Source organism: Platichthys flesus, chromosome 16, assembly GCF_949316205.1.
Source record: "Platichthys flesus chromosome 16, fPlaFle2.1, whole genome shotgun sequence".
NCBI lineage: Eukaryota > Metazoa > Chordata > Actinopteri > Pleuronectiformes > Pleuronectidae > Platichthys > Platichthys flesus.
In genome coordinates, this window is record NC_084960.1 from 12,863,442 (window position 1) to 12,884,700 (window position 21,259).

Genomic DNA, 21,259 nt, shown 5'->3' on the forward strand with positions numbered 1-21,259 from the left:
TACGTGGTGCCCTTGAAGGCAGCAGGGCTATCGGTAATGTAAGCACTATAAAGATGACGGACCCGAACGCGTCTCCTGAAGACCACTGGAGAGTAAGACACGTTCACCAGCACTTTCTGTCGACATGACTCGTACGACTGTTGTGTGACGACAGCGACAAGTGACAACGGGTGTTTTGCGCGAAAGATGACGTTTGTTTCGGGGGGCAGAGCTGCGTTAGCTCCGCGGCTAGCGTTAGCTTGTTGTTCAGCTGTTAGCGGTTAGCTAGGCAGTCAAAGTAAACAAAACGCCCTGAGAGGTGAACTCGTCTGGTCCATTTACGGCTTGTGTGTTCAGGGGGTGTTCGGGGGGGCTATGTCTCCGTTCACCGAACACACGGACCGAGACGATGATCTGTGTTTTCATGTTGTTTCCTCATTTGAACAGTTCATGCAGGATACAGATCTATTCAAGAAGTAAAATGTAGAGTTGTTATTCAGCTTGAATAGTTAAACATTAAATAAAAAAGCAGGTGTCTCACATGTCTATTCGAAGTGATCATGTAAATCCACAGCTTTATTATTGCTTATCTTACACACTCCCTTAGAGAATAATATGGTTGAGCTGTCACGTCTAAATGGAGAAAGTGAAACCTTTTAGTCGTTGTTAAACAAGTGAAAATAGATTTAATTTCCAAATGAAATACAACCCTTAACCTTTACACCTGAAAGCATTGACGAAAACTACCTAACTTTGGAAACCACAAATTCATATGAAAGTGCAGACTTATTGAATGTTATATAGCATGTAGTTTTGTTGGCTATTAAAAGTCAGCGCTGACTGCAATTCAACTGGTTTGAAACACTGATGTAGAATTCATTTGTAATTAGGAGATAACTTGATATCATAAGTACTGATTGAAGCTTTTCACAAGGTGATGTCTGTCATATGACTTTTTGTCACATGAATAACATGTTTTCTCACCCTAAACTGTGATCATGTAATCTACTCGTCTCTGATATGTAAAATAAAGAAACATTAACAAAGCTGTTGACCTTATCTTACAAAGTCTATTTTAAAGGGTTACATTTAATTACATTTAATTCTTTTGGTCTAGTTCTTGTGTGATTTTGAGAGAGTGAAACCTTTAGTCGCTGTCAAACACTCTAATCATATAGCAGAACTAAGTATTGAAATATAACACAATATAAACAACACTGTTTTATCCCCTGGCAGCATTGATGGAAACTGTTCCGATCTTTAGAAACCACAAATTGCAGTTATTATTGGTTTTCGATGCCCTAGATCAAACATTGCACCTGTGATTGAAGTCGTAATATGTTCCAGACATTTGCCCCCTTGAATCAGTACAAGTCAGAGCAATGCTCAGTTGGGGGTTTAGTCAGTTCATCAGACCAGCTAGCTACTGGTTTATTGTCAGTGAATTTAGGGCAGCACAATTCTCCTCTCATGGTTCCACCCTCTCTGCCTCTATTCTCCCTTTTTTTCCATCTTCTGTTATCTGGTGATGGCGCAGCAGACGGACAGTGCCTTCAGCGACGGTGGCTTTGACCCCAGTGAGTATTCACTCTGTTGATATCCTGTATTTTGACATTTTATTCGATATTTGAACTGTTACTGTGACCTTGGGTTTCTGTTGTTTTGAGATTATTTGGTTAATCTAGTTTTGGCCTCTTTTTCTTTTGTCCTGTCTTGGTTTGTAGGTTTCTTCCCTGAAACAGCCAGAAAGGTTACCGGGGTGTCCAGGGCCAACAGCATTGGCTCGACAAGTGCCTCTTCAGTACCAAACACAGGTAATGTGGCTGTAACAGCAACGATTTGTCATTGTGGTTTAAAAAATAATTTGTTCTACATCAAGATTGTGATGTAGATGTTTGCACACCAACATCTCACGCTGAATCATTTCTCTAAAATGTGTGTACTGTGTAATATAACGTTTTTTTATTTCTTAATTTTTTTTTCTTATTTGATGTTGATTCCTTCATGGAAAAAGTTCCCATAGATGTGAATGGGTGAATGTCAAGAAACTCTATTCAACTAGAAAAGCAATATATAAATGCAGACCATTTACCGATGGTACAATTACTCTAGTAAATGGACTCTGCGCCGGCTTTGTTTTCACTTTGCTTCCTGCCTCTAATGAAAGGAAGAACCTGTTCTGCTACTCATTGCTGTTCCATTGTTGTCAAGATAATTCCCCTTGTGTCTGGGAAATTAATGAGCTTGCTGAGCTTGCTGTCTTACATTATTATTATTATGAAAACCTATTTCAGCATTTGTCAGTATGCCACAGACGGAGGTCAGAGCCATTCAAAGCTGCAGTAGGTGGGATCACTGGATACATAGTTGACCGTTTAGTCTCCTAAGTAGGACAGTGAATACTAATATTTTGAGATGGATGGTCTTTTTTTCTTTAGCCTCTCCCATCAGACAAGCACGGGCAGAGGCACACACTTCATACTGTGAGCCAGCCCAGGAATGTGTCTACTCACGTGGCTTCATTGTATGAATAATGAACAAAATAGACGTAATGTGATACAGACATCTGCAGCATTTAACAAAACTGGACAAATGACAAAACCCTCAAAACGTGTTTACTAACAATGCTGAACAGCGTCGTAGATGACGCTGTTCAGCATTGTTCTTGTTTGTCCACTGTCACCATGGAGATAATCTCTTTGGCGTCATTGTTCATTGCATGGGATGTGCAGGACTTTTCACAAAGTAGATGTAATGTATTTTGAAGAAGGTCGACCTTCCCCTAATCCAGAGGTTCCTGAATTTGAAAAGTAATACCACCTTTGCACAGTTGTTTCCAGATGGTATTCAGAACCAGCCTTAAAGGGGACATATTATGCCCATTTTACCACAGTTGATATGGCTCCTTGGGGTCTTAATGAAAAGTCTGTAAAATGTTTTGGTTAAAATACCGCAGTGGGAGCTTGAGCTGGCGCAGCAGCGGGATCCTTCCACACTGTTGAGTAAACGTTTAGAGGTGTCCCAGGGATCCCATGTTTATGCGGCCACTTAAATGTCTGACCGGTAGAAGCAGCGAGCTAATCGCGAGCTAACGATAGACAGGCTCCACCGGCCTGGTTAGCTCGCTCATCCAAGGCCATGTAGCGAGACTCCCTACATGGGCATGGTGTGACTGTGATGTTTATTTCGGTCTTAATCCTATTCGACGCACTCTAGCGTATCGTTTCTGACATAGAGGAACCACAACAAATCGCGGGAGTTGTTTTTTTTTCAGAGTTTTTGGGACGGTAGACATGCCAGATACCCAAATTAACGTGTAGAAGCACTACAAAAGTGGAATTTTCATAATATGTCCCCTTTAAGTTTCCCACCTTTAGGCTAGAATGTGACAATCCATAGCTTATCTGATCTGAGATTTTTTCATTCTTTTTGATCAGATGATGAAGATAGTGACTACAGACATGAGCCGTCATATAAGGACTCGTATAAAGATCGACGGAGACACGCGCACTCCCAGGCTGAGCAGAAGCGTAGGGACGCTATCAAGGTAAAGCTACAGTACCATGAAGCTGATCTCTGCGACCTATTTGAAGTTTTGTGTTTTGCATTTTTTTTTTACTTGTTATCTATGACTTTCTTTTTGAAAAAAAATGTTAGAAAGGTTATGATGACCTCCAGGCAATAGTTCCAACCTGTCAGCAGCAGTCTGACTTTGCAGTGGGAGCACAGAAAATCAGCAAAGCAACCGTCCTGCAGAAAAGTAAGATGTGATGTTGTCTTATTGGATGAAGTTTTGGGTATTTGTCAAAGTAGTTAATACATCATTAGACAAGAGTTTTTTTTCTGATAACTTAGCAATATTACCAAGTTGTTATTTAAAACCCCATATCACAAAAAACGGCAGTGTTACCAGTTTATTTCTCACTCCAGTCATATGTCATAATCTGCATACATGCTGCCTTTAGCCTCTAATCACAAATACAGTTTAACAGGCCACTTAAGATATATATGCATGTCTGGGTTTCCTTCACAAGGAGAAATAGAAGGGTGAATTATATTTGGTGGAGGGATAAGATGAAAAGGGGGGGTAGATGAAAACTTGGTGAATTGTGGGTGAGGTTTTGTGCAACGAATAGGTCCCCGACTGATGCATTGCTTTACTTTGTTTCTCAGCAATTGACTACATCCATTTTCTTCATAAAGAAAAAAAGAAGCAAGAGGAGGAAGTTGCTGTATTAAGAAAAGAAGTGATGGCGTTGAAGATCATGAAGACGTGAGAAAGCTGCTTGCGGGCGCCACAATCTTTGACACAGTTGCACGATATATTTATATTTTTTGGCAAACTAATGCATCCCTACTTGAAGGCAAAAACCCTGAAATGATATCTGCTTCATTTCAATTCCGAAGTCTTGAAAGTTCTGCATCCAGACAGATGAAAAGATGGATTTTTAAAAGAAATGCTGCGCCCGCACAAAAAGAGAAATCTCTCGAGTGAGAAATGCTTTGATAGGAGCCCTTACACAGCACAAGTAAAGTTACTATCAGATCTGAGAAATACAAGGAAATGCCCTCGACTAAAAGCTGTAAATGCTGCATTTTCTATCTGTTACATTTGCTGTGGAGGCTTACTGTTTCATCCAGTGTTTGGAAAGAATAGATCAAGCTAATCATCTTTTTTTTTTACAGCTGTAACTATAAGGGCGCTCTCACACTGACCACGGATCAAACTAATTATGTAAAGATTGTCTTTTTTACACCAATTGTAAGTTGAGACAGAATCCAACAAGAGAAAGAAGCAGGAACGTCCTCAGACGATAGAATGTTTGAGCTATGATGACTTTCATTTGGCATATTCAAACTAGTGTCGAGTACTGTGGCTGAATTTGATGATGCCGGTAGAGATACTCTTATGATATTGCAGTGGTAAATTAACGAAGGGAGCTGGTTCCTTCAAATGGAAAGACTCATTTTTTTACCCGACAACATGCTGACGTCGGACACGCGCCTGTCGACCAACCAATCAGTACAAAGTATAGGTGGACACAGCCCACCTAGGAGATGAAATGAAATATAAACAAAGACATGAACTTGGGTCCGACTTTCAGTCAAAAGTAACTGTCTTCTCCAATAGGAACTACGAGCACATAGTGACGGCCCATCAGAACCACCCACAGCAGGGAGAAGATCAGGTGTCGGACCAGGTCAAGTTCAACATTTTTCAGAGCATCATGGATTCTCTGTTCGTGTCTTTCAACAACTGTGTGTCGGTGAACAGCTTCCAGGAGCTCTCCGCCTGTGTTTTCAGCTGGATCGAGGAGCACTGCAAGCCACAGGTACGGAAACAGGAGTCATTGTATCGCAGATCAGGTACATATACTGGGCTGTCATGATTTAGGATTATCTAAGTCAATGGAATTCACATTGAAGATATTGGCAGAGCATCAAGCAAAGTTTGAATTCAATTCTCTGACAGAATATCTTCTTCTTTTGCATGATCATGAATAACACTTGAAGATGTTATCAAAGGTGGTCGAAGAGGGTTTATGTGATCATAGATGGCTCCCCTGTTCCTTGAATGTATTAAATTATTGTATCATATCAAAATATAAAATTTCACTTGCCCTGCCTTTGTGTTAAGTCTACCTCTTAGTATATATAATGAACACATGTGACGACACAAGCACACAGTTAATGCATCACAACAGAAAGAATTGGAAATGTTAACAGAAATATATAATCAAATCAGTATATACATTTTTTTATTTAAATATTCTGATTATCATCACTATACCGGTGAATCCCAACACATCCATTAGCTCTGATAATGTTGAGATAATCACAGCCTTTGTGCTTCCTCTGCCCTCTCCCAGACGCTGAGGGAGTTTGTGGTCGGAGTGCTCCGGCAGCTCAGCGGTCAGCTGTATTGATCGAGTGAAACCTCTGGACTCAGCTCCCAGTTCGTGGGACTTGTTCCGGCCTCTCAGGGTGGACACTGCTATCAGCCTCGGGGCCACAGCACAGCATTTACACTCACTTCGGCTCATCTGTGACTGCCTGGCTGCATTTGAATTACCTCAACACCCACTGTGGGCACAGATGGAAAAGCTGCATCGGGTTGTTTGAGATAACATTCTGAAAGTGTACATACACAGAGAGCCTCGGCCTCATCCGCCTCAGCTGACGATTCGTTTTTCTTACTGTGGTTTTGCTACGAAACGCATGAGGAAACAGAGCTCAGGGGTCAAAACAAATGTAAGTCTGCAAACGAATGTGTCGTGTTGAATGCATTAACTCTTCAGTATAGTTTTTTGCAGTTGCTGCCTGAGTAAACCTCCCTCTGTGTCCCAACAAGCACAAGTTTGTAGTTTCATGCTGAACCAAAGGGCTCCTCTCAGCCACACCACTCCTGAACCACAGCAGGCAATGGAGAATACTCCACCACTACTGTTCTACTGCAGGGTGACCGTCACCTCTCCTAACCGAGTTCTCAGGCCGTTTTCAGATTTCTAGCTTTAGTGACACAGACTGTGAAGTTTTTATCGAAGCGCCTGTGACGAGCCGACAGAGATGCTGAGATGGCATGTGTGGCCGGCGTTCCAGTTTGACTCAGGATCAGGACAACTGGTGATTTGTGGTCTTATTTCCAGATTTTGTCGGACGCAGACTCGTCATTTTCACAAAGCGCCTGTGTCAAAGTGCGGTGATATAGTGACGGCCTCGTTGAAATAGAAATCAAGCCAAAAAAACCTCACAAGTTAATGGAATGTGTACGTGTCAACATCACGTTGAAACAATAATCATGGGTAAAAAAAAATAAACAAAGTGTTAAAAACTTAAACGGGATTGGAAACGACATGGCGATGTGTATTATTCATAACTCCCTGTGCCTTCTATGAACAAGGAGCATCAGTTTGTGAAGCCTGTTATTAAGTATGCAGCGCTTCACCATGTTGTTCTGTGAATATGACGAATCTGCAATCAACCAGCAACCTCTGGAATACGGCCAACAAATCACCAGTTGCCATGATCCCCAGTTAAACTGGTTTGTAATGAGGCAGCATTCAGGTCTGAACTGTATATCATTTTTTATATTCAGTCTATGGACTTTGACGATACTTGCGTTACACAGCACATTGTGAACAGATCCTGTTCATTGACACGCAGTTATCCAATTGCAGTTGTACATGTTTTGTTTTATTCTGAAGAGGATTTTTAATTACAAAGTGTTGATTTTACAGTTTTCATCCTGAATCAAAAGAAAGTTCTGTTGTTTTCACACAAACATTTTAAATGCTGTTTATTTTCAGTGACAGTGGCTTTTGTGCTGAGTAACAGTAGAAATTATGTGATAGCATTTGTCTGTGATTAGAAAAGCTTTTATATTTTACTATTCAGGACTGTTAACACAATTCACAGGTTCCAGGAGAGATCCTGAACAGTCCAAAGCAGAGATCTACAGACAATCTGCAACGAATGGAAACAGTTGATTTCTAAGATAACAAATCAGATTTTTACACAGTTTTGTTTCTGTAGCTACTTTTCTGTTGTTTCTTTATTCAAAGTGAAACAGATTTCTGGTGGTTTTCTTTCAGTAGTTTTACAAAAGCCATTTACACTCACATGTGACTTCATGAGGTTTGCCTTTGGAATCAATCATGATTCAATACACCAGCTCTGCCTTTGCTTACAATAATAAAGTAATTGTGATGATACTATCAAGTCAGTAATGATTTAAATAAATGATTATTGTTGAGGTTGTAGTTGGAAGCGGTGTTGTACTTTACAGGTGTAAACAGAACACAGTCCAGTGCAATACCATAACCACTATGAGTTAAAATAATCTGACAGGCCCGACAGTCGCCTGAAATTCAATTAAGCTGCAACCAATTCTACACACTCAGATTTCAGTCCATATACATATGATTTATTTTCCAGCAAAATCCATTAATTATTCCCTGAGAGATTGGCAAAAATCTCAGAAAATAATTTAAAGATAAGGGAAAAGAAAACTCCTGGATCTGCCCCTTTGTCTGGATTGAAGTTCTGTAGAATATTTTCTGTAGTTTTAAACATAATCCTGCCGATAAACAGACTGTGGTGAAAATACAACCTTCTTGTTAAGACTTTTTATATTGGATGACACGATTTTACAAGTGCACCCAATAGAGTGGCCACTCTGTGTGTATGACAATTGAGTGTTTTTAACCTGTAAATAAAAAAAAGTATCTGAGCAAAATACATTTTGAAAATAAAGTGAGCAGGTTAACAGTGGCCTCCATCTCTGCAGCTGATGACCCCGAAAAAAACTCCAGTGTTTTAATAAAACTGAGAAAACCATGAGTTTGATTGTGTTGTAAGAAATTCAAATCTTCAAATTTGAGTTTCAGCATCAAATGTTCATGTTGTGAAAATAAAAATAACTTTACCATATGTGCCCCAACACTGAATGAAAAACAGCACAAAGGGTATAATGGAATGTGAATAACCGTCCATGTTTTAATAAAATATTGGCTTTTCTTTTAACAGTTTTCAAAACACATTGAAGAAACAACAACAAACATAAGAACAAAGAATATAAACCTCATAAAGCAATAATGAAGTAATTGCCATTTTCCTTCTAGACTTGTAGGGCATCCCTGAGTGCTGTAACGACAATACATAGTGTATAAATATTCTATAAAAAAAACTTGTTCCAGTAGCCTTTTATCAACCTGTATTATTTATTTATTCAAAAGAAAGGCTTTAAATAAAATGTGCCGTGGCCCAGGTTGTTCTGACGTGTAATCTAACTTTTTACGAGGAAGGAGCAGAACAAGCTTCTCTCAAGTACTCGGAACAACCACCTTGTTGTCCTCGTCCGTCTCGACTCCGACTTCATCCTGTAAGAGAAGCACCAGGTTGTTCATTAGTGAATAAGAAGAACTGCTGCCACAGAAACCCAACATCTAGGGTTGTCACAAAGGTAAGAAACTTTTTATGAGCTGCTTTCACTCACTAGGAACTCCTTCTTGCTCTTAGGATATCCCTCCAGGATTGAATTTATCATGTCGGAAGCCTTAAAGAGAAACAAACAGAGTTCAAAACTTAACAACGAGAGTGACAACAGATGTTTTCAGATCTAAAAAGCTCCCTTATAATTTTGTTTCCCTACTGCTTGTACTACTAGGAACAAAATGTAGATTTTTTGTTTCAATATTTATAAAATGTAATATTCAAAATGTGACAGTACAAGAGCTTCATTTGTAGAACATATAATGTGGCACCAATTTAAAAACCTACTCAAAATTTACATTTAGGCCAGCGACTAACTTTTTGCTATTAGTATGCAGATGTTTCTTGGTTAATGGTTTTGTTTGAATTAAAATGGCATGCACAATTTCTCAGAGGCCACGCTGATTTCTTCAACACACTTTTCAAGAAATTCAAGAAGCTAGAAGCAGAAAATGTTTGTGACATTACCAATCGCTTCCTCTTTTTCCACTCTTTCACGTAAACTGTCCGCTCTTTGTAAACCTGTGAATCAAAATATACGAGGTTATCGTAAAGTCAATATAAAAGATAGAGGAATAGCTTCCTCAGATAGTGTGCTGGAACTAGAAAATGCACTCGGCACCTTCTCTTTCTCTTCAGGCGTGACGTGATTCGTTGCCGCCTTTATCTTCTCCAGGCGCGCTCTGTACCCGGAGCACTCTGCTTTCAGCTCTTGGATCTCTGACTTCATCTCCTCTGCTGTCAGGGAGCTGTTGAGCTCCTTCAGCTCTGTTATCACAGATTTCACACAAGGTTACACAACATCCCGGCTCAAAGAGATAAAGCACGACAAAACCGTTCTTCCTTACAGTTGGACTTCTGCAAAACATTGCTTGCACTTGTGTATCAAACTACAACATCCTGTAGCCTAAAACAGTACAAAGTGCTAATATTATGGTACTGAGATGACTCTAAGAAATCATGCACCACGCTCCATCTTGAGACACCAACTAGCAGAGTGTACTCCACCTGCATCTAACTGTTTGCAGCTCTGCGTGAGGGACTGAGCCTCTGCAGCGAGCACCGAGATCTGACTGTCCATCCCCTTCAGGTCTGTGTCACTCACATCTGTGAACTGGGCCTGTAGAGAGGGACGGCAGACAGTTTCAGCCAGGGCACACATGAATCGTGATAAAAAAACTTTTGTACACGTTACGTTGAACCCCACATGGCCAAAGGAAAACAGATGAACACACCAACCTGATCCGCAAAATAAATCTTTTGCTTGCCATATGTTTTCTCCTTTATCTTGCCCTCGAGAGCCAGTAGCTCCATGGCTTTGACCACTGCCTGGTGAAATCAGAAATACACAATCATTTTTGTCATTTTAACACCCACACACACACACACACACACACACACATCAGTGCCTCTTACAGCTGCATTTTGAACTCACAGTTTTGCCCAGCCCGTGCTGCTTTTGTAGATTACAGAAGACATCCTGGGCGCTGTATGGCCGGTTCTTCTCATTCAAATAGGCGAGTATTACCGGTGCACCTGTGGATGACAAGCAGGACGACGGGATCATATAATAATAATAATTCACTTTATTTGTATAGCACCTTTCATACAAGAAATGCAGTTCAACAGAAATAAAAACATGTAAAAGGTATTTACCTACGAGCAAATACACAGACACATTAATGAGATGCATGGTAGAATAAAAAGTAAAAACAATAATGCAGGAATCATAATAATTGATATTGAAAGAAGATACTAACTACTCTGAAAACATAATCCAAGTAATGTCATAGTAAACTTTACAAATGTTATGGATTCTACCATAAACACATTAAGGTGCTTGTTTGTAAAATACACAGATATAAAGTTTCACATTATTTTGACAATAGTGACCCCTTGTGACTGTTGCATTGTGGGAAACATTGACCAAATTGCAGCCAACCATCTGCTTCAGGCTCAGTTTGTTGCTCACTGATCTGACAGAATCGAAATCCCAGTACAAAAGCCTGGAGATTTACAGTAGGTGAAAGAAAATCTTATTAGTTATTAGTTTATAAATTTGTCAATGAATATAAAGTCATCTTCGATCCGATGGAGCCAGTACCAGGTTATTGTTATATTCAGCAGAGCTGTACCATGAAGGGGGGCGTATCGTCAAGGGAACGTTAGAGAGCTCTGAGACCAGTTAGCTTGTCTTGCTACCAGGGCTACAGGCTACGTAGCTAACGTTAGCGGTTAGCTTCTGGGCTAAGCTTTGTAACGCATCAGCTCACATGTGGTTCTCTCGGTGCGGGTGAGTCCGAGTCTCCTGACATCCCACTCCGATAAAACGACAACTCTTCACTCACCGTTTTCTTTTTTACTCATCTTCACCTCGTCCGCGTTCAGCTTCACCAACCGAGTCTCCCGCGAAATGTGCGTCACGGAAAAGATCGTTTTTGTCGTAGGATGCGTCACTCAAGTTGAAATCACCCTGATGTGTCAAGTCAGCCGCTGATCTAGTTTTAGAAAAATCAAGATTCCAATTGATTATTTGCATATTTTTTTTATTTGGCAACTTCAATGCTTTTTTCGCGAGGTTTACGATATTCGGAAAAAAGAGCAGAGTGAGATCTCTAATCTTTTATGTTGTCTCAGATGAAGTCAGTACAGATCGTTAAGCTTAAAAACATAATAAACTATTTTATATTAATGCATATTCTATATAGTAAATGAACTACTCATTTTTTAAATGAAATACAAAAAAAACAATCCTCATAATGGTGTATGTATATATGGTCATATATATATGACTTATTTAGACATATTTTATTTTAAATAAATGGATCTGGGCCAATGTGTGTGTGTTAGAACATTCAATTTGTTCAGCACTTAAACCACAGCTGGGATTCACCCCAGTCAGACCCTAACCGATACTCTCAAATATTCATATGTTGTGGGGGATTTTGTCAGTGTTCTAAAGTTTCTGAGACTTTACTGTGAAGACTTTGCCGAGTTCAGTCATTAATCAGACACTTTGGAATAACCTGGAGATTGTTGTCACATTGCACCAAAGACCAGAGGTAATTGCAAACATTTTATTCAACATGATTTGCACATCAAAACATATCAAAACCAGATACAGAGAAGAACATACAACCACTATGCACATCAAACTGACAACAGGTAATTCATTGAGGAGGTGACTATTCAGAGGGCAGCAACTTTCTAGGTAACTGAGGTGATCAAACAAACTGATATCCTCCTCATTTTTATTTAGCATCAAAATCCCAGCGATGTCCTATCAGTGCACTTTTCTACATCACTTTCATGATTGTGGATCCAGCTCTCGCAGCTACAGCTTGTCTTCTCTAAATAACACAATGAAAGCGAGCAATGTGTCTCCCAGCATTTTTACACTCTTTCAAATATTATATCTTAACGGTAGCTTGTGTGTGTTTGACCTGCCGTGTCCATTGAAAGATTATGACACACAGATAAGGTTTGTCCATCGAGTAGAGATCTGGCTGGTCAGCCCACAAAGCCAATAATACTTGGCTTTGTAAAATATCCATCGTTAGAAGAATATTAGACTTTTCTCTTTAAAATGTTCAGCATGACTGTCACCTACAAGAAAATCTAAGATGATAAAAAGAAAGAAATGTGTTTGTATCTCTCCGAAAAATAAACTTAGTTGAGGGCTCGTTCAAGATATTAAGCATGAATACAATGTTTTACTGAGCTGTATTAAAGGTCAGGGAAATTAACTTATTCAATTAAAAATACATTTAACTAACCCTGGGGCACAAAAAAAAAGGAACTTCAAATGCTTCACTAGGTCAGAGATCTTAAGACGAATGTGACTTTTAAAGTAACAAAATAAGCAACAACTGATCATATATGAATATTTCTTCAGCATAAAACCACAGAGAAAAGTAACTGAAACTTGGATTTGAACATTATTCATCTTCTTAATAGAGGAGAATATCTGTTCGAATCCTCAAGTCTTTGGAAAAGAAATTAAATTCTTCTCTGCTTACCGGTAACATCGAATCACTTCTAACAGATCATAGCCTCATGTCAGTTGAATGGACAGAGAATGAACATCTACAGAGATATAAACCGTTTTTTGGACTTAATGTCACGGAAAAAGCAGGGACTGATTTATCCATCTCAAATATTTCACTCACTGAAAAGGCAAAACATGGAAATGCTGTTTCACGTTGGCGTTTAATCAACATGGCTCAGCTCAACCAACAGGAATGTCATGTTTGGTCCCATGTTAAATAGCCCTGTATATCTAGACCTTCCTGTAGAAAAGATTCATGGGAAATGTTGATCTTCATTTGATGTCGATAATAAAAACCCTCTTAACTGCAACATGGCTCATTACTGCTGGTTTATTTATTGTCTGTGTTTTTTTTGTAGCTGCATTTCCTATTGCTCAGCCTACAAAGTATAAGTTGTTTTTTTCTGGATGATCAAGGTTTAAAAGTAGAGGAGAAAGTTTGAAAAATAAAATACTTCACAGTGATAAACTGATGCCAATCAGAAGCAGGTCTGCTGGAATCTATCATCACATTCACAGCTCATCAACATGCACACACAAACACACATACGTACATTCGCAATCTACTGTGGTTTACCCAACAGGCTAGATAAGAAGTTAGACCCCTGGCTATCTCCCCGTCTACTACCCCCTGCTCCAGCAATGGGATCCATCTGGTTCAGTTCAGACTGATCCAGCATTTCAAAGTCCTCTCCGTCCATGTCTGTGTCCAGCTCGGAGCTGGACTGCTTGCGGTAGCTCCGCTGGGCTCTGGCCTTAGGAGGACCTTCTCTGCGCTGGACAGCATGAGGCCGGGGCTGCAGTGCCCCGGCTATCGCCGCCTGGATCATGTTGCTGGCGATGATTCCTGCCAAGTCTCCAGTGAAATCAGAGGCAGGTGGCAGGCCGCTGAGAGAAAGCTCTTCATCCAGATCCTCCTGGTCCGAGTCCAGATGAGCATCCAGCACTGAAGCCCGATGGCTAGCTAGCCCGGATAGAGCCAGGCTAGGTAACCCGATGCTTGTGTCGTCATCGTCATCCATCAGAGTGGCATCAGGGTTTATGGAGGGGAAGTCCTGGAGGTCTGCAGCAAAGGATTCCTCAGCATCACTGTGTCTGTCAAGGTCTGAACAAAATACAGAAAGTGACAAGGTCAGAGACTAGAACAAACCAGAAAACAATGAAAAGAAAATTGACCGTGTTTGCACACTTACCCTCAGAGCCCTCTGTGAGTGGGGTCTGACCACGTGATAGATTAAATGTTCCATTCTCGGTGTAGGACATCTCAGCGTCAGAGTGCTCTGAGTCTGTCAGCGCAAGCTCCTTTGCAACAACAGCATCATCAAACTATAAGAGACAGCAGATTTTAAGTGTTAAATATTTTTAAGTTGTGTGCTACTTTCCTTTTTAGATGTTAGTCACAACCTTAACAAAAACTTTAACTTGAGGTTTTTGGCTCTGGTAGGAGAAGATTTGGAAGACTTTCCGTACGACTCCATAATTATTTTCTCTCCGTTTGCTTGAACACTCTTTGTAGGCTTCATCACCCACACACAGGGCAACAATAAACATGACAGACACAGAACATCATGTGAAGTTCCAAACCTCAACAGGAAGCAGCTTAGATGAGCTACTGTAAATAACCCTCACAGAACACACAGCCGTAGCTATGTAGTCCATGCTTAATTTCACATCTCACACTTTCCCACAGCAAGAGTCCCCATGATTTCAGCTGCCTTATGTTTCCAACTGTTTTCATTGTCTCATTGAATTGACAATGGAGAACGCACTTTGAAACTCTATAAACAGAAGAAAGGCGTGAACGATCAAACAAGATGAGACATGTCTCTGCACATATTGTGGTGAACCGTGCATAAGTTAGTGAAAGTGAAAGGAAGATCAGAGGGGCCAAAAATTCGGCACATTGCCATAGCAACTGTGAGAGCACAATGTCAAATGAACCTTTCAGGCATGTTTTAAATTCCACAGGAAAACAAAATCAACTACAAACTGATATTTATGAGTGTGTTCAATTTGGTGCAAATAAAAATAAAAATCTGGATCTAGTGATTTGAATTTTGGTTTCATAGGGCCTTGGTGGAGGTATGTGACACTCTAGTTGAAACATCGAGAGACTTACTGTTGGGCAGAAAGCAGCCAACTCCTCTTCACTGTCGCTGGCTTCACCGGCACCCCGGATCGGCCTCCGCAGAACTGTAGAACAATATTCAACATTAAATATATCAAGAGTTAAGCTTTTGTATCTTATTTATCATTTAACTTGTGTGATATAACGACACATTTATTTGTGGATGGTGTCTATGATTGCTTTATACTTAAATTTGCATTGTCAGTTAAGCATACAGACAGTTTACCTAACTAAAAGTTGAACTTGCTGACACCCTAATAAAATGTGATGTACTACTTACACTGATTATCAATAGGCTTTGACATCATGTATCCAGTGCCGCTGAAATCCAGCCGCTGCAGGACTGGCTCCAGCTTCACCCACACATACTGAAAAACCCTGTGATAGGCTGCCAGAGGGGCCAGGAGAGTAGCTAACACTAGAGGATAAAAGCACAAATAGATTAGTCATCAAGGAGAAAGAGGTAATTCTGTTGTGTTGTGTACGGTATGCGATAAGAAATTTTGGTTTCTTCTGTTTTTTACAGTTCCAGTTTCAGGTTCTCTGCTCTGAGTAGATAGACACGAACATGACTTTGTGGAGATAGACAGAGTGAAACAGCGGCAGCAGCAGGGAGTTAACATGTAGACTACAAGCCGCTGTGGATTGTGTCAGACGTCACAGCTAAGGGCCTTGGCAGGTCTCTACTCCCAAACTCTGCAGCCTACACTGGTTGGAGGTTAGGAGATTAGCCTGCTTTCAGCTTGACCTCCTTAGCATTCTGTCTGGCTCCATTCCCCCCTTCTCTCCTGCTCTGTGTCTCATCCTGGCTTTAATCACCTCATGGACTAGGCCCTGGTACTGAGGCACCACAGATCTGGTTTCACCACCCATCCATTTTTAATAGAAACAGTCAGACTTAGTTTCCCTGTCATTGTGGTCATTGTGAGGGGCCGGGGTCTTTATTTAGGGCAGGTTAAACTCCTGGGACTCACAGGCAGAGTAGGAAAGCACCAAGCCAGGAATGTAGCGGCCAACCACAGCCAGACAGATGAACACTCCACAGGTCAGGATGCAAAACTGACGGAGCAACAAAACACACAGGGATTTAGGTCAGCAACTATAATACAGTTTGACTATGGTGCATGAATTAATTTCTTACATTTCATACATATGGAATGAGGTTGTCTGGATACCTTGTGTGGCCCTTACCTTGCCAGGGTTGTGTCGTTTGTACTGAACCACATTGGACTTGAAAACTGTTCCGCTGACCCAGGCCTCAGCAATATGGTGGCACAATTCAGGCACACTGATGATGCCAGGCTGCACCAGACCCCAGCTAGACAAATAAACAAATCAATTTTAGTGGTCGTCTTATTGTATCATTAATTCTTTAAGAATAACAGACAGTGATAAACTGTGCCTAAAGTAACAAACCTCTCACTTTCTGATTCCTCCACATTTTGGACTGTTGAGAGAGAAAAACATTCATCACTTTGAGAAACACTAAGTACCCTGTAACAAACGTGTGCAGTATAAAAGGTTTTATGATTATATTTGATTACATTTCTGCTTCATTAGATAGAGATAGTAGAGGCAGAGGAAGTGAAAGGGAGAGAGTGGGGATGACATGTATCATGGCATGGCATTGAATATGTGCTGCTACAGTAAAGATTCAGCCTTGTTTGTAGCATGTGCTCAAACAGTTGAGCTATGGGGGTTCCCATTGGCTTGGACATATTATGTTCATTTAGCCTTTTGTTCTCTCATCTACAGTATCCGCAGGACTTTGTTCGCTCAGAACAAGTTCAAAAACATATTAACTGCTCCTTGTGTAATACGACCCACTTGTAAAGTCCATGGCGCAGGACTGCATTCTTATTCTGATAACAGAATTACATTTGAGGCAATGACGTAAAAACAGGGGAATAATCTAAGATACAATTTAGAAAAGAAAGATGGGGCAGTCCAGGGGTAAAATTTTGAACGTGTCAGACACTCTAGCACGCACCTCTTATTTCTGGCCAGATCTTGTTTCTCCAGGTATCAACACTGATAACCACAGCCAGACCAAAAGCCAGCAGGAACAGGAGGCGCAGTGAGGTCAAGGCGAAGAACCTGAAGGGCAACAGAACACATGACGACAGTACATCCCATTAATGTTACCCCAGGACACAAAGTTATATAAAAAAAAAAAAAAACTCAAGTGATGATCTATTCTTTCTCATAGTCAGAATGTCTGCTAGTGCTCTTTCAAATTTGGTAATTAAATAAGATGAGAATACAACATTTCCTGTTAAAAGTCGTGGCACTGTTGTTATATAAAAGCTTCAGTCTGTACTTCTAGATTAAAATATAACACAGGAGTTGTTCAGGCAACTTCATTTCACTGCCTTGGACCGATTCCGTAAGTGTTGCTCCAGTTTCTGATCACAAGACTTTAACATTTGTTGACCACAACAATTTTTAGGATTCTGCCAATCAGCAGTTTGAGATTAACCTAACAAAGAATTTGTTGGCACAATGTTGTGAATAAGTATTTGGGGGTAGCAGTGCAATTAGTAGCTACAGATAATAAGGTAATTGTTGAACTAGTAAGTACGAGGGGGTGTGTGTACACTTGAACTAAAGTACAAAAACAATAGAACAGATTGTCAACTGATACTGAATCTCTACAGCTCCTTCTGAAGAAGCAGTTAGTGGTGTGTAAGCATTGGATTTAAATTTGTCACTCCTGCTTGTTCAAACTGGAGATCATCAATGACATACTGTCTGAGAGGTTTTCTAAACTGCCGCCAATCTCCAAGTGATGATGCATCATTATAGTACATTAATTGATTTTTTTGGGGCAGGAACTGGCCTTCACTACTTAATGTGTTCAAGACTACAAGTAAAAAGGAGAATGTTTGCACGGTTTGACACGCCCAGTGGTCTAATTAATTCAAAGCAGAATGTCTGAACACCAGAAGCTGGCCAGACAGACCTTCTTTCTCTCATTTGGATGCCAGGTCAGTGATTCTTGTCATTCAAAAATATAAAAATGTAGTCAAAACCACCGCCAAATTGACCCAGTCTTCCTCATTCATTCTTGATTTCTTCTGTACTTGTTTAACTATGAATTTATCTTATAACTGAGTGAATATATATAAAAATATTGTAAAGCTAATTATTCATAACAATACTCAATAGTAACAGTTAGAGCAATTTCAGAGGAACATTTTGTACTCTAAACTTAACTGTAATAATTTGAATGCCATAGCAACTCATTTATATATATAAACATACAATAAGATTATAAAATAAAATACACATAGAGATTAACCTAAAAAACAACAAACGGTTGTTCAAATGTAATATCAGTGATAATATACTTATAGCATAATACAACACTCTGAATAGACCTATTTTGCATGATGACTTCTTAAACTATTGATATTTAAATCTTTTTTGATGCTAATAGTTGTAATGTACTTTACTTAAATAATTTGAATATATTATACTTGCAATAGTGCTCTATTTCCAGCCTTTTAATAAAAACACAATATGAAACATACTAGTATATGTATAGATATACTGCTATTCACTGATATGTGCTGTATCAAAGCCCCTAACAAGTAGACACCCAAAGAGACTCTCACTTCTGCAGTGACCAGACATGGACTCGTGAATCTCTCACAGACACGAGCCTGAGCAATGAGACACGTGCATGCATTAAACAGCCACCTCACTGTTTCAATATCAAGGAGCCGGTTCAGTGGAGAGAAACGTTGGAGTTAAGCTAGATGAATCTGTGGAGTGAGTCTATAAATAGAGCCACCAGCCATCTGTCTGTCTAGTCTTCAACTGACAGGTGAAGCGTTAGCATTGTGTACAAGCACCAGCTGCTCTCAGTCAAGTTGGCCTTCAGTCTGTACTGTGTGATTGCATGTTACTGTAACACAAATGTAAACAAGTCTGCCATCAAAACACAAACTCACCAGAACACAACGTTGACCGCGGTGTAGAGGAGCACACACTGGAGAGGTCTCTCCCACACCAGGACGGACTGCAGGTAGGTCAGCACGGGCTCGTAGGGCCCCAGCCTGGACTGAAGAGCGGCTTTGACAGCCCGTACCTGGCCGTCCCTCTCGCTGGAGCATGGGCGACTTCGAAGGCAGACACTAGTCCCCTGCATGTCGGAGCTGTCCTCCATGGATGCGCCTTCCAGTGTCCCAGTGTGAGCCATCATAAAACAAGCAAAGCCTGTGGAGTAGGAACGTTAGAGTGAGCGATGAGGACTTAGACAGGAAATAGGTAGAGAGCGGCAGCACGGCTCAACACACCGGCTAACAAATATCCGCTAACGGATTTAGGCTAGTAGCTAGCAGCGCCAGTTGACCCAGCAAGTTAGCGACTATAGCGGAACACCAAACTGTGTTACAATCACACAAGCTACAGTGCCTACTGCGGAAATGTGTTTAAAAAAGACTGACACTCACTATTTAGTCATTTTTGCAGAAATGAAGCGCTCTCCTCGGGAACAGGACAATATGGCGCAACCTGTTTTTCTCAAAGAGCAGCGATCCAATGAGAATCCGCACGAGCCCCCCGTGTGATGCGGCGTTCAGGTGCGATAGGAATATTTGAGTTTTGAAGCGCCTCGTGGACAAATAAACTAATCAACGCTCAGGTTGAAATGTTCGTGTTTCTATTTACTTGTTTTTTTTATATAGCTTTGAAGGTGCCTGGTGAGGGTGAAATAAACAACAATAACCCATAAACATTGAAATGTCAAACACAAATCAAATCTGAGAAGCAGACGCGACAGAATGTACTGCCCTGATTACACATACATTTAATACTTGTTAATTCATTGTTTATTTGTTAAGGACTAATCCTATTAGTTAATGTACACGAGTCAGCTTTGATTATGTAAACTAATAAACAATGTCCAGCTTGTTCGGGTCAATGTATTGTGGATATCAATTCTTTAACATGTTGACTGGTTCAGCTATAGATTTTGAAAATATATATATAAGTATATATTTAGATAAAACAAGATAAAATGAGATAATCCTCTATTCATCCCACAGTGGGGACATTTGTACAGCAGAAAGAGGGCAGTAAAAGATAGACATCAGTAAAGCAATAATAAGGAGCATGCAATACTTATGAATAGTTATAGATTGAATAAAACTAATATGTACAATTGTAAACTTTGTGTACCATGTGACCATCTGTACAGTGAAATGGATTGCATATTAGCCAATGAGTTTCACAGACAGAAATGTATATTGCGGAGTTACAATGTGAAAAACCTGAGTTAAATATAATGATAATAACAATAATAGCAACAACAATAATAATAATAATAATAACAATAATAAAGATAGTGGCTTGTTGAGTACATTTGTATTTTTCTTTAATAAATCTTGATTGGTCTGTTGTGAAAATTAACCAAGTACGCACCCTCAAATGTTGTGCACAACAATTCTGAGGTGTACTTAATCTTGAGTGATTCCATTTTCTGCTTCAGATATTTATTTGTTACACTATATTATATTGAGGCTACAGGCTTGCGTAGGTCAGTGACCTGTGAAGACCAGTATCATTTACTCCTGAACCAGCGTGGAGAAATGCGCTCCCTGGGCCACAGGGAAGAGCCAGCCCCTTGCCACTACGCTGCATGCGTGGAACCAGGACACCAGTGGACAAAGGAGCTGGGTCAGGCTGTTAATTGTTAATATATATTTAATATATATTCTTTATATATATATTATTTTTATTGAAATAGGGTTAGATATTGTACAATGAATACCTACAGGTGTCTGTCAGTGCCTGTCAGTGCTCAGGCCCTAATTAATCAAATAGTGTGACATTTTTATCCCGCCCTCAGTCCATCACATTGATTCAGATTTAAATATTTCCTAAGATTTTCGACATCAGGGGAGGACATTTTGACGAGACATTCATGACAGATGTATTCGTCACCATGAGGCATTGATATATGTATGCTGAAAAAGGAATATGCAAATGTCAGCAGGATGGTCTTTTCTCAGGCTGGTATAATTTGGCACAGACCACTGACAGTATGGTAAAGACATTCACACTCACAGGTGATGTCTGTACTGTCTGGTTGAAATTTCAATATCTTT

General features: G+C 40.1%; 3 protein-coding genes across 4 annotated transcripts; 1 reads left to right on the forward strand and 2 right to left on the reverse strand.

Annotated features, from left to right (window-relative positions):
* Positions 1–17: 17 nt before the first annotated feature.
* On the forward strand, positions 18–7,691 carry mlx (MAX dimerization protein MLX). Of its 2 annotated transcripts, none has more exons than XM_062408189.1 (8): positions 18–92; positions 1,517–1,556; positions 1,704–1,793; positions 3,417–3,526; positions 3,637–3,739; positions 4,153–4,252; positions 5,111–5,312; positions 5,850–7,691. In XM_062408189.1, exons 1-8 carry the CDS (start codon positions 54–56, stop codon positions 5,904–5,906), a joined length of 741 nt encoding a protein of 246 aa, XP_062264173.1. In that variant the 5' UTR covers positions 18–53; the 3' UTR covers positions 5,907–7,691. The 2 variants fall into 2 exon arrangements, with proteins under 2 accessions (XP_062264173.1, XP_062264174.1); XM_062408190.1 differs by having other exon boundaries at positions 24–92; positions 1,520–1,556.
* Positions 7,692–8,440: 749 nt separating this feature from the next.
* On the reverse strand, positions 8,441–11,438 carry psmc3ip (PSMC3 interacting protein). The gene is made up of 8 exons (XM_062408192.1): positions 11,319–11,438; positions 10,406–10,506; positions 10,210–10,299; positions 9,979–10,090; positions 9,593–9,738; positions 9,439–9,492; positions 8,975–9,034; positions 8,441–8,858 (listed from the first exon to the last, which is right to left on the reverse strand). Exons 1-8 carry the CDS (start codon positions 11,335–11,337, stop codon positions 8,802–8,804), a joined length of 639 nt encoding a protein of 212 aa, XP_062264176.1. The 5' UTR covers positions 11,338–11,438; the 3' UTR covers positions 8,441–8,801.
* A 595-nt stretch (positions 11,439–12,033) lies between these two features.
* retreg3 (reticulophagy regulator family member 3) lies at positions 12,034–19,714 on the reverse strand. The gene is made up of 10 exons (XM_062408209.1): positions 19,604–19,714; positions 19,103–19,367; positions 17,137–17,243; positions 16,563–16,593; positions 16,338–16,464; positions 16,121–16,205; positions 15,427–15,564; positions 15,138–15,211; positions 14,212–14,344; positions 12,034–14,123 (listed from the first exon to the last, which is right to left on the reverse strand). The coding sequence occupies exons 2-10, from the start codon at positions 19,351–19,353 to the stop codon at positions 13,582–13,584; spliced, it is 1,488 nt and encodes a 495-aa protein (XP_062264193.1). The 5' UTR covers positions 19,354–19,367; positions 19,604–19,714; the 3' UTR covers positions 12,034–13,581.
* Positions 19,715–21,259: the final 1,545 nt, after the last annotated feature.

What these genes read in the sequence shown, in the direction of transcription:
- mlx (XM_062408189.1), top strand. Translation starts at nt 54, where the DNA reads ATGACGGACCCGAACGCGTCTCCTGAAGACCACTGGAGA. An exon ending in CGACGGTGGCTTTGACCCCA is followed by an intron (nt 1,557 to 1,703) that starts GTGAGTATTCAC and finishes CTTGGTTTGTAG; the next exon opens with GTTTCTTCCCTGAAACAGCC. An exon ending in AGGAGCACTGCAAGCCACAG is followed by an intron (nt 5,313 to 5,849) that starts GTACGGAAACAG and finishes GCCCTCTCCCAG; the next exon opens with ACGCTGAGGGAGTTTGTGGT.
- psmc3ip (XM_062408192.1), bottom strand. An exon ending in AGATTTATTTTGCGGATCAG is followed by an intron (nt 10,091 to 10,209) that starts GTTGGTGTGTTC and finishes CCCTCTCTACAG; the next exon opens with GCCCAGTTCACAGATGTGAG. An exon ending in CGCCTGAAGAGAAAGAGAAG is followed by an intron (nt 9,493 to 9,592) that starts GTGCCGAGTGCA and finishes TTTGATTCACAG; the next exon opens with GTTTACAAAGAGCGGACAGT.
- retreg3 (XM_062408209.1), bottom strand. Translation starts at nt 19,353, where the DNA reads ATGATGGCTCACACTGGGACACTGGAAGGCGCATCCATGGAGGACAGC. An exon ending in GATCTGGCCAGAAATAAGAG is followed by an intron (nt 16,594 to 17,136) that starts GTGCGTGCTAGA and finishes CTCTCTCAACAG; the next exon opens with TCCAAAATGTGGAGGAATCA. An exon ending in TGGCTGCTTTCTGCCCAACA is followed by an intron (nt 14,345 to 15,137) that starts GTAAGTCTCTCG and finishes TGTCTCTTATAG; the next exon opens with TTTGATGATGCTGTTGTTGC.